This window comes from Hippopotamus amphibius, chromosome X, assembly GCF_030028045.1.
Source record: "Hippopotamus amphibius kiboko isolate mHipAmp2 chromosome X, mHipAmp2.hap2, whole genome shotgun sequence".
Lineage (NCBI taxonomy): Eukaryota > Metazoa > Chordata > Mammalia > Artiodactyla > Hippopotamidae > Hippopotamus > Hippopotamus amphibius.
In genome coordinates this window covers 120115315-120131780 of record NC_080203.1, presented here as the reverse complement: position 1 = coordinate 120131780, position 16466 = coordinate 120115315, and the positions used below count along the sequence as shown (strand labels likewise).

The 16466-nt window shown below is 44.9% G+C and overlaps 1 protein-coding gene across 3 annotated transcripts in view; it reads right to left on the bottom strand.

The window, feature by feature from the left end:
* The window catches only part of SH3KBP1 (SH3 domain containing kinase binding protein 1), a 333408-nt gene that overhangs the window by 21985 nt on the left and 294957 nt on the right, over positions 1–16466 (bottom strand). For all 3 annotated transcript variants that reach the window (XM_057718401.1, XM_057718402.1, XM_057718403.1), the window contains one exon: positions 12113–12198. In XM_057718401.1, coding sequence (XP_057574384.1) covers positions 12113–12198 — 86 coding nt within the window. The remainder of the gene's footprint in view (positions 1–12112; positions 12199–16466) is intronic.

Here is a 16466-nt window from a genome sequence, read left to right as displayed (position 1 = left end):
AAACTTGGTTAACACAAAAATAAGTAGATAGGAATGGAAAAAATTTTGTTCTCACAATGTCACTTAATCCTTTGAAGTCCTACCAAGTTACATACCAAAAATCAGATCGTGGTCTAGTATCATCAAGAACTATTTTTAACTATCTATCAATGAACAACTCAGTGGGTGCCTCCTTCAATTTCGATGGAAGCAAAGAATTAGAAACCAACTGACTTGTAAATGGATTTTTTGTCCAGTTAATAGAGTCTTTCAATTTCTCAAGTCTAACACCAATCTCAGAATTGTCTCTGAGTTTGCACCAGGGGTTTTTAATACCCCTGGAGTGGGCAAGAGATTGGCTATGCAGTGTGAGGTGGGAGAGGGTGAATGGGAAAGGGGAGTGAGGAAGGAAAAACAGCATGGCACCAGGGCTCTCAGGAGATGAGTCTGAAGAAAGAGCACATAAGAAGATGAGGCACTGTCCGTGGCCTGGGATGCCTCCATGGTCCCCTAAGCTTCATGTAGTCCTATTTGCACATCCTAGGGAGATCTTTGTAGCATTGCTCCTAGTGAATTGATTACAGTAGAATCATACAATGGAATGTCATATAGCCTTTAAAAGTATAAGGTTGATCTATGTGACTTACATGGGAAGATATCAAACATACATTGTTTAGTACAAAAGAACAAGTGTGGACTAGAACTGTATTGTAACATGGTCACATTTTTAAAAACATCCATCCATCCATCTATCCCATCACAGAAAGACTTCTAAAAGTGTGTACAACAAATTAACAGTGATTACCTCAGGGAGAGGCTGAGATACCAAGGGACTTTCACTTTCTAACTTCCTGTGTTCTTTTTTTTTTTTTTAAAGTGAGCACCTTTCCCCTTTGTAATGGGGGGGGGGGAGTAGAAGCTCTTTAATATAAAAAGACAACTGACCAAATCACATATGAAATGATATCCAATACAGCTATCAAAATTTCAGCTGATTGATGTTATTTATGTGCTCAAGACCTTTCCTAATTTCCGATAATAGTAGTCAGGGTAAGAATGTAGGTTGATACTTGTTTCTTCTCTCTACCTGAACTGCAGCTATACCCACTACCACTCAGAAAGTGCCTGTTTTGTCTCAGCCATGCCACACCATAATGTCTAAATTTTACAACAACCCTCTGAGGTAGACAGGCATTAGTAACTAACTCTGTCGTAAAGAAGAGGAAAATGGAGCCCAGCGTCACTCAACCAGGACTGCAGAGATGGGAATTCAAACCCAAGTACACTTATCTGAAAACTCACAGTTTATCCAACACACTACCACTCTCCTTGGTGGCCCTGCGGGGTTATCTTGCCTCCATATAAGGGTTTGCTCTAGCAACTTAAACTTATTTTGGATGGCAAACAACCTACCTTTTACATTTTTCTGTAAGAATTTGGGTGAAAAAAGTCATAATGAGTTTTTTAAAAGGTGAATGTATGATTTTTTTAAACTTTATAAGAAAGCTCTGCCTACACTGTTATCCACTTAATTCTTAATTACTTAAACTTCCATATGGCCAATAAATCTCTTATAAGCAAAAATCTTTAGACCAAAGAAAACCCTCGATGACACCTTAGGAAGGACCAAATGATCAATTCTGGGTTAAAGGAACTAACAGAACTAAGGGATCTGAGGTGACGAGACAAATGAAAGAATAAACTATTTAATCTTACAGAGGATTCAGAGGTTACCAAAAGAGCAGTTTTCTCAACGTCCAGAAAACTCAGCTAAAAGAAACAGACTGAGTCAGAGAAATAAGACTATAGGGCTGAACTGGGCCCCTTGGATCACTTCCTCAAAGCTCATGGTTTAAGGCTAAAAAAAGTGAGATCCAAAGAGGCGTGACACCCTGCTGATTGCCTGCTTCACTGGGATGAGCAACAGGTAGGCAGAGGGCACATGTCCTTGGAACGGGGTATTTCATCCTCTTCAACAGCACTTTATTTAGAGAAAAGAGGAGTGGTCAGACACTCAGAATAGAAAATTCTAATATGCGGTGAAACAGTACTATCCCAATGTTCAGAATTACATGGAAGCCAAGGTGATGCTGAGGGCAAAACGTCGGGAGGAGATTCCTCCTGGCTGAAGCACAGTGCTCATTCTACTGCACGGGGCGGGCCAGGTGCCCCCGGAGCAGCTAGAAGGGCTGGCAGGCCCCCATCCTCCAGTCGTGGGGGAAGGTAGAGGACAGAGGTACCAAGTATTTTAAACGACCTTAGAAATCTGACATTCCATGAGGGATTTTTTTTTAATGACAAGCAATTATATCTCTATAAAAAATTAACCTGCTAATTGCTCATTTCTGGGCACTGAGTTTTTACCCCAGCTTCAACACCTGCCTCTGTCTTGTGCCTTTCATTTCTCCCGCCTTTTTCCTCTCCCCACACCTCATCTCTGCAGACACGTGCTAGACGAGTGGTTTTCCGAAGCCTCCCCAGGAACTGGTATGCATTCACCACAAAGTCATCCCCAATGCACACATAAAGTGCCAAGAAAAAGAAGGTCGACATTGCGAGTCTCCCAGTAAGCCAAAGGTGTTTGATTTTTAACTTGGAGGTTATATTCTTTCTACCAGGCGATGGCATTTGTTTTTTAAATTGTGCTTCATTTGTAGAATAAAAATCAGCAGTCCCTCAAATTAAAAGGCATTTTTCAGGGTGGAGATTTGGGGTAAATGAGTCTGTGAAATTCCAAAGATTAGGAACCACCTCAGGAGAAAGGACTCAGGCCTAGGGAGGTGAAGTGCCATTATAGGTCATTGGGAAGCTGAATAAAGATTCTTTGGCTTGAAATCAGGGTTCCCTGCTCACTGACACATTCATCCTTAGCTTGTCACCACCAGATCCAATTCCCTTCTAATGGGCCCCCCAGCCTCACTCCGCAAGGGCTCATCACTTTTCTCATTTAATGAACCCAAGGCAGTGGGCTGCAGAGTGGGCCAAGGTTCCCAGACCACGCCTTAGCAAGAGTCCACGGCCAGAAGGAGTTTGATAACTCAACTTTCCTCCTTAATAAAGGATAGTTTGTCTACAGTGCTTTTAGTTTGACAAAGGGGTACTTGAGCATGGTTTTCTGGCAGGTTGTGTATCCCTCTGGATATTTACAAGTCAAACAGAAGCCATAACAGGGCTCTCTGCCAATCCATGAATTCACAGCCAGTGGGCTGAGGGGGCACTGCAGGCCAAGGAAATGCCATGTGCAACCAGAGAGCTGACTGTCACCTGTTCCCTTCTTGCTTCCACATTCATTCGCAGCTCAGGGGCCTCAGTGGGGCACACTGTGGATGTAATAAAGGTTACTCTACACGTCTCTTTGCTGTGTATAGACTACTTGGAACCCACTGAGTGTCCCTCCACACTTGTATTCTTAAAGCTGAAAGTGGTCTCAGCATGTAGCAAAAGCAGAGGCGTTTAAGCAGCTGGGCTGAACGAAGAATGCCAGGAGCCTGACCACTGAGAGGCAGGTGACCAAAATACCAGGGGAGGGCACACCGCTGCTGCACACCGGTGAGCTTCTGGGGCTGGCCACAAGTCCACGCAGCTAGTGGGCACTGTGACCCTCTCCAAGCCAAGACTCATCTGAAGGATGTTTGCTGCACACCTAAATGCTACCCCACCTCTCGCCAGTCACTCACTTTTCCTGGGGGCAGGCTGATGGCTGTAGGTGGATCAGGCAGGATGGCACTGTTCGCTCTCTGTGTTTTAGAATAATTCACACCCCCAAATACATCACTCCCAGGAGGTTATGCAACATTTATCATCGTCACCCCCACTTGGGTTTGTTTAACCTCCACCTGTGTTTCTATAGTATTCATGAAACTTTTCCTATTGGCACTTTGAATGTTTATTGCTTTTGTGCTTATTGGATGTGATGGGGTGAAAGTACTTTGTGGAACCCATCAAAACTAAGCACCAACTTAACCAATGCAGCAGACTGCCAAAGACCAGGATTGCCCTGGTTGGGGGCGGGGGCAAGCAGGCAGAGGTGAGCACCTCGGTTTTGGTGTGGACCGATGTTTCTAACTGTGAAGATCTTCCAGTGGAACCCTCTGTTGACATCTGGGATCTGACTCTTGGAAGTGCCGAGAAGGACAAGGTCTTGCCATCAGCCCATCTTCTCTAAGACTGTGAAGTGATCTGGAAACTAATGCTGGTTGCCAGCTTGACCTCATTTACGTAGCACAAACCTAGGCTGTGAGCCCTAAGAACCTTAGGTGAGAGGTCGGGAACGAGGGGAAGGGGCACTGTAGGGGGAGGCCCAGGCAGAGAACCTCTTCTGAGCCAAGGCTAAGTCCTGAAGGGCGGGGAGGAAACCAAAACTGGTCAGAGGGACTGACTTGGTTCAAGACCCTCCAATCAGAAGCTCAACCTCTTTCACTTCCTTGGTATAAAGTGTTCCACCCTAAGCACAATCTCTTTTGCTTTTTGTCATCACACTTGAGAAATGCATATTGCTTCTCAAATCATCCTGATACAAACTGAAGTTTGATCATGACTGGTGTCCCAGGATAGGAGCCAGAGCTCCACACACGCGCACCCCACAGCCACATGCACAGAGTCGATAGTGACATAGCAGGGACCACATCTTCCTCTCCTCTGACGGGTAATGCCAGCCACCTTCCTGATCCCAAAGGCCATGTCTGAAGGTCACTGGTAAAGAGACACTGTCTGTAAGAGTGAGTTGTGGCTCTCGAATGAAAGCTCTCACGTCAGAGCAACTAACCCCAAGAGAGCCGAGAGGTGCGGTTTGTTCACACACATGCTCAGCCAGGAGTCCTTCTGGAACACTCCAAATGTCACCCATGGGGTTCTTTAAGGCAGGGAGGACACAGTATATGTTGTCCTATTAAACCTGAGAAACTGCTCAATGACCTGAAATGCTGCAAGGCCCAATAACGCTCTAGTTCCAAAATGGGAAATTTAAAATATAAAAACAGGGACAGAAAAACCAACAGCCCAAAGCCTGGGATCTAACTCTGCCCTTAAAATCTGTCCAAGAAATCCCAAGAAATGGTTTCTTATGGTAAAAGACAGAAATTTCAAATAAGTTACAAATTTAATCACTTGTTTATAGAGATTTGCTGTCATTTGAAAAAAATGTTGTGTTACTGGTCACTATTAAATTGCTTTATACCATATACAGTCTTAAGCTTTATCACACAAATTTCTGATTTAGCACTGATTAAATTTCATGTTTGTTGTTTTCCTTTTATTTAATATCCATTTAAACATTGGGTATTAAATCTTGAGAGCGTATCTAATCCCAAATATAACACTCTTTCTATATGAAAATCAGATGCAAATTATATCATTGTTTTCTAGGGCAAGGAGAAAGAAGATGAGCGTTCTCTCAAAGGTCGTGGCAAATTCCTTGGTCTGTGTTTAGGTAAATAACTTAAATATATTTACTTCTTTGTATATAAACTCATCAGTTTCCAAAAGCTCTGAAACCATTTTCACACTACGTTTTATAGAGATTCTCAGGAAATTATGAGGGTGAGTCAAAAGTTGTCCGCACTCCGGTTATATTAAAACTTCAGCTGGCCACGCTGTCTTATCAGCAATTTCCGTTCAAGGCTACTGTCTCCCCAGTCACTGCTGTGCAGGTGTGAACGTGTTACATCAGTTCATTTGTAACTGTGGTGCGAGAAAAATGGATGCCCCACTTGTGATTTGCACGAAAGAAGAGCAGCGTGCAGTGATTCGTTTTTTGTGGCCTGAGGGTGTGCACGTCCACATACTTCTGTCTACACTGTCGCTGCTCTGCAAAAACTTCCTTTTGAGGTGTTAAAGCATCCTCCCTATAGTCCTGATCTTGCTCCATCATACTTTCACCTGTTTGGTGCCCTGAAAGCAGCCCTACAAGGACGAAGATTCACTTCTGATGGAGAAGTGAAGACAGCGGTACGTTCATGGCTCGCAGCTCAGCCTAAAACATTTTTTGATGAGGGAATATGAAAGCTTGTTGACAGATGGACAAAGTATATTGAAAAGCAAGGAGATTATGTCGAAAAATGATGTATTTGTCTTTTCGCAAAGTTAATTAAAATAAATTCTACAGCCAGTGTGTGGATAATTTTTGACTTACCTTCATAGATTTCAGGACCACAAGGTTGCACTCAATTGAGGGGACACTGTCCCTGACCCAGCTGTTCCCAACTCACCACTGGATTCTTGGCACTGACTGGGCTTTCTCAACTTCAGTGCTATTGACATTAGCACCAGATCAGTCTTTGCTGCAGGGGCTGCCCTGTGCATTGTAGAATGTTTAACAGCATCTCTGGTCTCCACCCACTAGACACCAGTAGCATCCACACTCCCACTTCCACCCCCATGTTGTGACAACCAAAAATGTCTCCAGACATCGCCAAATATCCCCTGAGGAGAATAGTTGAGAACCACTGACATAGACCAACCTCCACCCACTGGAAAATTTGGGCTCCATGAGTCAAGGGGAACTAGGTTCAAATCCAACTCTGCGATTTACCACTCAGTTAACCTTGCCGAAGTAACCTGACTTTCTTTATTCCCTGTCCCTTCCCTGTAAAACAAGAGACATCACACCTCCCTCACAGGGCTGGTGATGATAAGAAATACATAAGATATACCAAATGTCTAGTAGGCACCCAGTGACTATTAGTTTCTTCTTTCCTTTTGCTTTCTCACTCCCATTGCTATCATTTCACCACTATAACCTCAGGACGAGAGTAGAGGGAGATGAAGAGAGGGAATGTATGCTCTTCATTGCACTGGAGGAGTGATTCTAATATTAGGACCTTATACACACAGCTACGTTAGCCAGAAGAAACTATCACAGGTTGCACCTCAAAGAGGAGCAAAGATTATAAAGGCATGTTATACCCCCAAATATTCTTAGAAAGCACTCCTGAGTCTTCTAAACACTTCGTGATGATTCTATCACCACAGCTGTGATGATACGTATCAATGCCCAGGTGGGCCCCAATTTAAGAAAACTGTGTGCGTAAAACAATACACTTATTTAACACCTTGAAGGAACTTACTTGTATTACAAAATGATTCCACCACAAGCTTTTAGAGAGCTTCCTTAACACATCTCAAATATAATCCTATTTATGAAAGACTGGTTTATAGACAACTCAGAAATACAAATATAGTGGCTATTAACTAAATATACAAAGCTGTTTTATAAAGTGAGGCAAAGGGACACTTCTAACCCCATAATTATAAATTAGTGGTGTGTATATCTTTTTCTTTGACATTGAGACCTCAAAGTGAATGCTCAGAAAATTTCAATTAGCTCTTTTTTCTTTTTAATAGCTTCACTGACGTATAATTTACATAGCATAAAGCTCACCCATTTTTAAGAGTACAACTTAATAATTTTTAGTATCTACAGAGTTGTGCAACCATCAGCACAATCCAGTTTTAGAAGCTTTCCAGCACTCCGCCCCAAATCAATTAGCTCTTAATAGCATTCCCAGGGCATAGGTAGGGAAGTGCTTTCACATTTCATGGTCTGAATGAACCACAGGCCCAGAGGCAGCAGTGAGAGATCCGAGGACAGGCTGAAGTTTGCCTTCAAAGCTTCCCAACCAGTTCCACATCCTAAGACTGATTGTAAATCTAGTAATACTTGGCCCCAGATTGGCCTGTGAAGTGTGGGTCTGTGGGGTCAGTTGAAAAGAGAGAGAGGAAATCAGCTTCCTCAAGTGAACAGGGGGTGGTGTCCATGTAAAGAGATGGAAGTGGGAAAAGTCTGACGAGATTTGAATAGAATGGAAAACAAGAGTCAAAACAAAGAAGGCAAGCAACTGAGGAGGAATGAGAAGGGCTTTTTTCGAAGTCAATTAGTTGAAATTAGATGGCTTAGTTCCCAGGCTGCTTCGCACCTGGAGGCCTGTTGCTATGTGCTTCAGTGGGAAAGGAACAGAAAATCCCTGTACCATTGAAGTGTAACGATAAATCCCACCAAGCCGTGGGAAGTACAATATAGACATAATAAAAGTAAAGGTTATGGCACTTGACTTCGCGGCCTCTAATCTCCCATTCAATCGGAACAGAGATTTTTCCGTCAGCAAGAGAAAACTGGACAATTTAATTTTCATTTCTATTCATGAGCAGGTCTGTGTTGGAGCTCATCCATGTTTCCTATTATGTTACTTGAAATATGGCCGCATAGTTTGATACAAACAATATCTCAAACTGACATCAACAATTTCAGTTTGGACCAACTGATTTCATTCTAAATTATCTCGGAGTGACAGATGCTGGTAGCTGCCCACACGAGATTTGAAAAAGCCATGTTCTCTAATATTATAATAATTTAAAATTATAGCTTTATTAAGAGGAAACAGATTTATTTATAGCTAACAACGATGATTTCTAATGGCTTTCAAGGCTATATTCTGTTATTCACTGCAACCCACATTTGGACAGCTTCAATTGTCTGAATCACTAACAAAACATTCAGGTAAAAATAATTTCCTTCTTGATGCAAAGCAATGAACAAATGCTACAAACGCAGGTATACAAAAGCAGCCCCGAAGAGAGCCAGCTCCTTGGCAATGTCCTAATCTTGACCAACTCACCTGCAAAGAATATTTCGGCATCTGGACCCAAGTCATTTTGCTAAAAATCCTCTCCTCCATTGGCCCCTGTGATGTTGCAAGAGCCCACTTTTCCCTTAGATGTGGGCTTTGCACAAGATTTAGTCTTCAGTTCTAGGTCCTTCTTTCTCTTTTCTCATGGTAAGGGTTTTATTTATCTTCCTGACTTTATCACTTTTAAGCAAACAACAACATTAATAATAAGCATCTCTGTCCTTTGGCAGCTCATCAGGTGATTTTACATAATTCTGAAAGACAAGGTGAGGAAGCTTAGAGAGATGTTAGTACTCTTTGCAGAGAAAGAAGCTGAAGCTCAGAGAGCTGGTATAAGTCACAAAAGGTCACCCAGCCAGCAAGCAGCAGAATCAACAGCACTCAAACCCAGGTCGCAGATGCCAAGCTCTGCCGGCCTCTCCAGCCTCAGCCTCCACCTTTAAGTCCTCATCCAGCACCAACGCGGGATGTTCAACCGAATCTCAATGTCAACCTGCTTAAATTCATCACGTTTCCCACCAAACCAGTTCCTCCTCCAGATATGCTTATTTCTACCCAAGTCATTTCTCCCCCACCAGTCAGTCACGCAACCCTGAAACCTCAGAGCTAAGAAATCATTCTCTCCTCCTCCCCACTCCCAAATCCCATCTGTTCCGGAGGACCAGCGATCATTCTCTCGCCTTGCTGCTTCTGCAGCTACCCCTTCTTTCACAATCCTCTTCAGCAGCTTCACTTTGGCTCTGTCTCATCACCTCTCAGGCGAACTATCAAATAACCTGACTCCCTGACACCTATCTTCCGTTCAACTGATTGGTCCCACAAAGCTCCATCAGTTATTATTTGAATTTTTAGACCCAATCATGTCACTTCAGTGTCAACCATCAACAGCTCTCGATGCTTACAGAAAAAATTGCAAATCCATCCCTCTCAAACCCAATCCAGCCCTGACTTACATTTCCGGGTCAGAAACCGCTCCCCCACCCCCCCACCAGTATAACCCTCTGCGGTAGCCAGGCAGACCTACGCTCAGGTATCAGCGCTCCCCCTGTGATTGCCCTGCCTGCCTCTGTCTCTACCAAAGCGAATCCAACTTCCAGATCCAGGTAAGTCTGTCCTTCTTCAGGGAGCCCACCCTGACATCCTGGGCATGAAGGAGCAGCCCCAACTCTGATTAGGCTTACTTTCTACCACTCTGTCAGCATTTAGACAGACTGTCAGTGTTACACTTTCCATTCACCATCTTAGGAGCCGCAACAGACCCAAAGCCGCTGGAAAGCAGGGCCTGTGTACGAGTAGTACAACCTTGCACTTGAGTAGCAGGTACTCAAGGATTTAGTGGTTGCTTACAAGGCTGCTGATCATCATTTCTGGCAACGCAAATAATATATACATTAAATTATTATCTTGAGGAATTATAGTCTTCTGGGATTAATGTCTTTTTGGCAAAATGAGAGTGGACCAAACCTCAGCATCTCTTTCTGGGCTCCCGGATACACAGAGAGTATGAAAAGCTTCCATAGGCTAACCCTCCTCCCTCAATGCCCCACATTTCCAGACTAGCTTGTCAGCCTGCAAAACCTGGGATTTGTATTTTGGTGACAGCCACCTGAGCCATCTCCAGACCCAAAGAAGACAAGGCTCAGAGGCCAACGCTCTTCACAAGCAAGGCACAGCCCTGCGCACCCTGGAGGTGGGCGATAGCTCCCTTCCTGTGGGGGGGCCTCATGTGACCCTCACTGCCACTTCGCCAACGGGCCAGCCTGCCTTAAAATGGGGCCCAGATAACAAACCACAGCAGTAAAACCAGAACTTAATCAGGTCCATTCTGATGATTCCTTCTCATTCACAGCCAGTTGCTGCTCTGCTCTTCTCTGCCCTTTAACCAGGTCCAGTGCTACAGCAGGCCAGCATTTCTATTACTGTTGCATCAGTCCAAGCTGTGAGAAGCTCCTGGTCACGCTTCCTGATTGGGCTTCTCAAAGGCTAAACAAGGATGTAAAGCAGTTTCTGGAACCAGGGCAAGTACTTTCGGTATTTATGGTCACAACGACAATATTCTATTCCCAAGCTGTCATAAGATCGGACCAGAGACTGCAGGTCAGCAGTTGCAAAGATGCAACTCTATGAGCAGGTTCAGAAAAAAACAGCACCCAAAAAAGAGTAACCCCAGGTGACGAGAATGCTCATGTTAGGCGCCCCGGTGCCTCTCACAAGGCCGGCCAACTGTCGGACATCTGTTTCTAAATTGAGCAGCCAATGCAAATCAAGCTGGAACCTTCCATGTCAAATCAATCCCTGATCGTGGTGGCTGCCAGAGGTTAGGGAAGGGGAGGGGGCGGGAGGGAGGGAGGTGTGGTTAGTGGTTATAAAAAGGCAACACGAGGGATCCTAGCAGTGATGGAAATGTTCTGTATCTTGACTGTGGTGGTGGATACACAAACCTACACATGTGACCAAATTGCAGAGAACTAAATACACACAAGTACCACTACAACTGCGGAGTCTGGTGGGCTGTGTCAATGTCAATATCCTGCTTGTGACCTTGCACTATAGTTTCATAAGATGCTACCACTGGAAGAAACCGGACAAAGGGTATGTGGATCTCTCTGCATTGTTTCTTACAACTGCATGTGAATCTCTATTTCGAAATACAAAAATTTAATTCATAAAAGGCAAATTCCAAAATGTATCCCTCTCTGTTGTGTACAATATGAGAGAGTGCTAACTTGTGACCATGACAGGTACGAATAAAACATGTAAAGCCGAAAGAAATGTAGTCCCTGAATGTGGACTTCTTGAACGGGCTGTCACCCAGTCAAACAGTGGCTTCAACCAGCACGCACTTGACCACACGCTACCCATGCACATCCCCCCAAAGCCCTCTGACTTGTTTACCCACAGGCTCGAGGTACCTTCCCATTTGTCACATGGTGGTATCTTGACCTTGGGAAAATTCACTCATGTTCTGAACTAAGTGGCAATTACGGCACCAAAGCTCATTTTTAACTCAAAGTCAAAACGTTTAGTGCTGTGTCTATGGTGAATTCTGCCATGCTGCATGTCTACCCATTCACCTTTTTAGACTAAATACATAAATCACTAGAAACTATGAATATAAGTGCTAATGCCCACTTTTCCAAAAGGTTTATTCATCATTTCTTTTCATGATATCTTGCAAGGAATTCCTCCTAAGGCCGGGGAGAGGAAAAAATCCAGGCATTCTGTTTTAACATGGAAACCACCATCACTTCCCTTCTTTATTTTTTTATTTTTTTGGGGGTACACCAAGTTCAATCATCTGTTTTTATACACATATCCCCGTATTCCCTCCCTTCCTTGAATCACTTCCCTTCTTTACAAGCCTGCAACATCTAAAACCAACTGAGGACTGTTAGCCTTGCATTTAAATGGTTGTGTCAGTTCTCATGAGGCTGCTGGAAGGGGCAAACCAAGCTCTGTAGTTCTTTTAAAGTTTTGGAAAGAGAAGCGAGAACACTCTCCTTACTCACCGATGTCATTGCTGCGGTCCGAGAGGTCCTTGTCCAGGATGCCGGATATAGAACTGCCCACCAAGTCGATCTTTGGACCGTCACCCCTACATTAAAGACACAAGTCCAGGCATTTAATAATTGGTGTGTGTCTGTGTCATTTTGTCAGCTTTCTTGCTGCACAAAAGTTAAGGAGAGTGCTGCGCGGGGCACGGGTCGCGCAGTCACCTGTTGGGGGGGCCAGTGGGAGCTGACAAGCTGTCCAATCGCACGGGCCTTGGTGCAAACCAGCCGACAGACTGGAGGCCCTCCTCTCCTGCACACATTTTCAAAGATGGCTATTTTAATAATGACTGTTCAGCAATGCCCCTTCAGCCACAAACCCTCCTGCTGGTCCACAGGGTGCGACGTAGGGCCCGCTCCCGCCCCATGGCCAAATAAGCACCAGCAAACGATAACTGGGAGCTTCCCTTTTAAGGAGCCAGGAATTTAGCCAATGCTGCTTGTCAAAGGTCGGCTACTTTTAACCTTGAGAAAAAGGGTTTCTGGCCTGGAGCTGAGGCATCAGTCAGGCTGTTGACGGGCACAAGGTGTCAAGTTGAGATCTGGCAGCCTGAAAGCTGGCGCTGGGGTGTGGGCCTGTAAAATTAGACAGCTGTTGGGTGGGTGCCCCCAGGCCCATCAGGACATGAGAGATTTCCCTCTGCGTCTGGGCTATGAGCAGCCCTTTGGGATGAGGGGGACAGGCCTCCACGATGATGAGAGGAACAGCCCACTCATGCCCGGGCAGAAGGCTCCTCCAAATCCCTCCAAACAGGCAGTTCTGTGGACCCTTTCAGGGGGATGAGCCTCGAACAAGATTATCCAAGGTCTGTGATGGCAAGTGAAACAGGAAAAGATCCTTGCCCTTAAAATGAGAGGGAGAAGCCAAGTAGTTGCTCCCGGGAAAGCAACAGAAATAGTCCATCTCACAGCCCGCCTCCGTGGTCACCATGCAGCCAAACTACACAACAAGTAACAGATTTTGGCATTTGTCAAATACCCATCATGCTGGGGGTGATGAGTGGACCGAGCCAGGTGGTACCTACTCTGGAGGGTCTCATGGTCGAAATGGGAAAAAGAGACAGACAGACAGACAGCCCCGAGCCCACATGGCATAGGCTGAGTGAGATACAGACACATCTGGGTCTTAAGGGAACCAAGAACTGGGTCAGGACGGAGATCTGCAGGGCGGGCTGGGGGCACATAGAGGCGGCAGCGTTATAGTTGGGCCTTGGAGGAAAAGGGACAGCGGAAAAGGCGTGATGGAACAAGGACCCAAGGGTCGGTGGGAGTGCCCAGTGTGGCTGGGCTAAAGTTGGAGGTCCTCAGAGAGTAGTGAAAGGAGAAAGGCTGGGAAAGGTCAGACGGTGCTGGGCTGAGTCCCTTGGGGTTCGGTTTGTCCTGGAGGCCATGGGGACAGAGGAAAGCTGAAGCCGGGTTCCTCACTCTAGAAAGGGTGGTGACCTTGTGACAGCGGAGAAGGCCCAGTAGAAAGAGGTCAGCCTCCCTCAGCTCCCAAATGAACAAGACTGACTCTTAACCTCAAGCACCCTCGTCCAGAAGACGGGCAGAGGTGAAAACTCCAGGGAACCAGGGCTGGGCCAGATGGCTTGGTCTCCACCAGGAAAAAGGACAGCTCTAAGACCGTGCGTGTGCCTTAGTAGACTGCCTCACCTCAACCTCCCAAGGCCGTGGGATCCCCGGGCCAAGTTTCCGTAGCAGACCCTCTCTCCATCCCCTGGCTACCACAGCTCAGGCCCCACAGGGCATACTCCCTCGCACAGACGCTGAGCCAACAGGAGTGGCAGGATTGAGGACATTTATTTCAAAACACTTTATTGGCAGGGCCCCAGTATCTGCTAATTTGAATGCAACCTTCTGAATGAAATGTTTTAGAAATGCAGTGCTATTAGTAAGAAAACATTTTCACTTTTAAAAGTTCTTGAGAGCTCTTAATGTTATTATTTGGTATCTACAGAGCCTGAATGATCTGGTGCTATCATCTTCCCGACTCACAGACTAAACTCAAGTTATACTCACAGCCAGACAGTGCTGTGCTTTTGGGAACACCCCAAGGACTAAAACCTACGAGAACACATGTTCTGTCCGGGGAGAGAGGTCACTCAGGCAAGGAAAGTCCAGTTAAGTCCACTGGCCTTTCTTTTTTGGCCAAAGGGGAGGATGGTTGAAGGTGACACCCTGGTGGGCAGGGCGGGTGTTAGAGGTACGGGTGAGGGGAAGGAGCTTTGCACATCAGTGAACCACGTGTACCTCAGAACAACTTGGCTGCTTCTGAACACGTGGCTTATTCATGCATTTTGGTAACTGTGGATCCTGGAGCTACCATTTCCCTCTTTGGTTTGATACCTAGAAGCTTCCAGTCCAATGTGAGCCTCCCTCGAAGGGCTGTAGGCAACTCTATGTCCATTGCTGTGCTCATCTGGTCTCGGGCTGTATTACTTTTCTGCCCTTATTTCCCCTCTCTTGTCACTCTCAACTATTTTATTCTTTTGTATACATTTCTGAAAGTTACCTCGAGCCTTTGGGGAACAGGACAGCGTAAAAAGAAGTAATTTTTAAGAATAGGGTGTATATCAACAGCATTTAAAACGTTCATCCGGGGGTCTATGCTAAAGAGAGTCTGAAATACCTAAATGGGTTTTGTGGATTAAGATGTGTATCATAGTGTTATTTGTAATAAAGAAAAACTGAAAAGAACTGGAGTCTTTCATAAATAGGGGAACAGTTGAAAAACCTATGATATTTGACGGACTTTTATACGGCCATTAAAACAACACGTATAAACAGTTCATGAGAACAGGGATAAATGCTTATGTTACAATGTCAAGGAGGCAAATACAAGTTAAAATCGACATACACCTCACTGCACATGCACCCACACACCCTTCGGATATAGTAGGAAGAGGAATTTTTTTTAAGGCTAGGAGAACATGTCTTTACAGTGGCTATTCCTGAGCAGTCTGATGGGTGACTTCTTGCATCAGCCCAGCACCCGGTACATGGCAAGAGCTCAAAAATGCTTGTGGAATTAATGAACAGTTGCCTTTTTTTTCTGAAGTGGGAATGCATTATATATTTATAATAACTGCATGTTTTCCAAAAGACAAAGTTGTATGACATTCAGCATGATCACACCTATGTAAAACTGATGAAAAACAAACCAAATCATACATGGGAAAAAGATGGACAAGAAACAGTCCAACATGTTAATAGTAGTTGTCTCTGGGACAAGCCTAGAGGTGAAATTTGCCTTCCATTTAAAGTTCATTCTTTTTTAAAAAAACAGTTCACTTCTAATAATACAGATTCATACGATGCAGGCAGCTTACGTTCGCTCTCCTTTCTCCCCAGCAGTACCACCCAGGTGAAAAAGGAGATTGCCTGGCCCCTACCTACAAACTCTCCTTTAAGGAGCTCCCCGACCACAGGTGCCTCTGTGATCCTCTGTGACTGCACCTGGAACTCACCTGGGAACCAGATGGGGAGGGTGTGTGGAGTAACAAATCCTACTCTGAGAGGTCCAGGTCATGAGGGACCCCCCCTCCAAGAAACAGGAAATAGCACCCGTGAGTGACCCCTCCCCAGATTCTAAAGCGCCAGCCATATTCCGACAGGAAGGAGACTGGGATCCCCCCATCTCTCTAAATGAGCCCTGATCCCTCACGCCAAGAGCAGACACTGGCTTTCAGCTGAAATTATCTTCTACACAGGGCCAGAAGCAAGCCTATTTTGAAAACACAGTAGGTGTAGTTTAAAAAAGGTTCTGATCCTTCCAAGTAGGGAAGCTGCAGCTGGTGTTTTGACAGTGTTCAGACTGTGGGTGTGGAAGCATTTTACAATGTCTATTTGTAAATGCCTTTCACTGTATTTATAGACGCTTACAACAAAGTTAATGAATTTCAGTTCTGAAAAAATAGCAGAATTTCTGAAATTCTCCAAAGCACATGTTTGGAGCGGCTGACACCCAATGAGGCTGCAGCCCTTGATGGTCCCAGTTCTCCTCCAGTCTGCCCAACACACGGGTACCATTTTGGCAAAAAGGATGTTACTAAATTCAACAAAAGAGGAAAAAGCTCATCCTTTTGCAGTTTACTAGCTCCTGTAAGGGCTTTTTAATGGTGAGTTTCTATGCTCACAGCTGTTACATAAAAGGAGAAAATAAAAGAAAGCAGGCATATCCCCGTATAGCCACAGATATCGGAACAAGGTTGCCCTTACTCATCTCTGATTGTTAAATCCAAATAAGGTTATTTTCTTGTATTTCTTCAGCAAGTTTGGTTATGGATCCTTAAAACACGTGACTTGGGTAGGC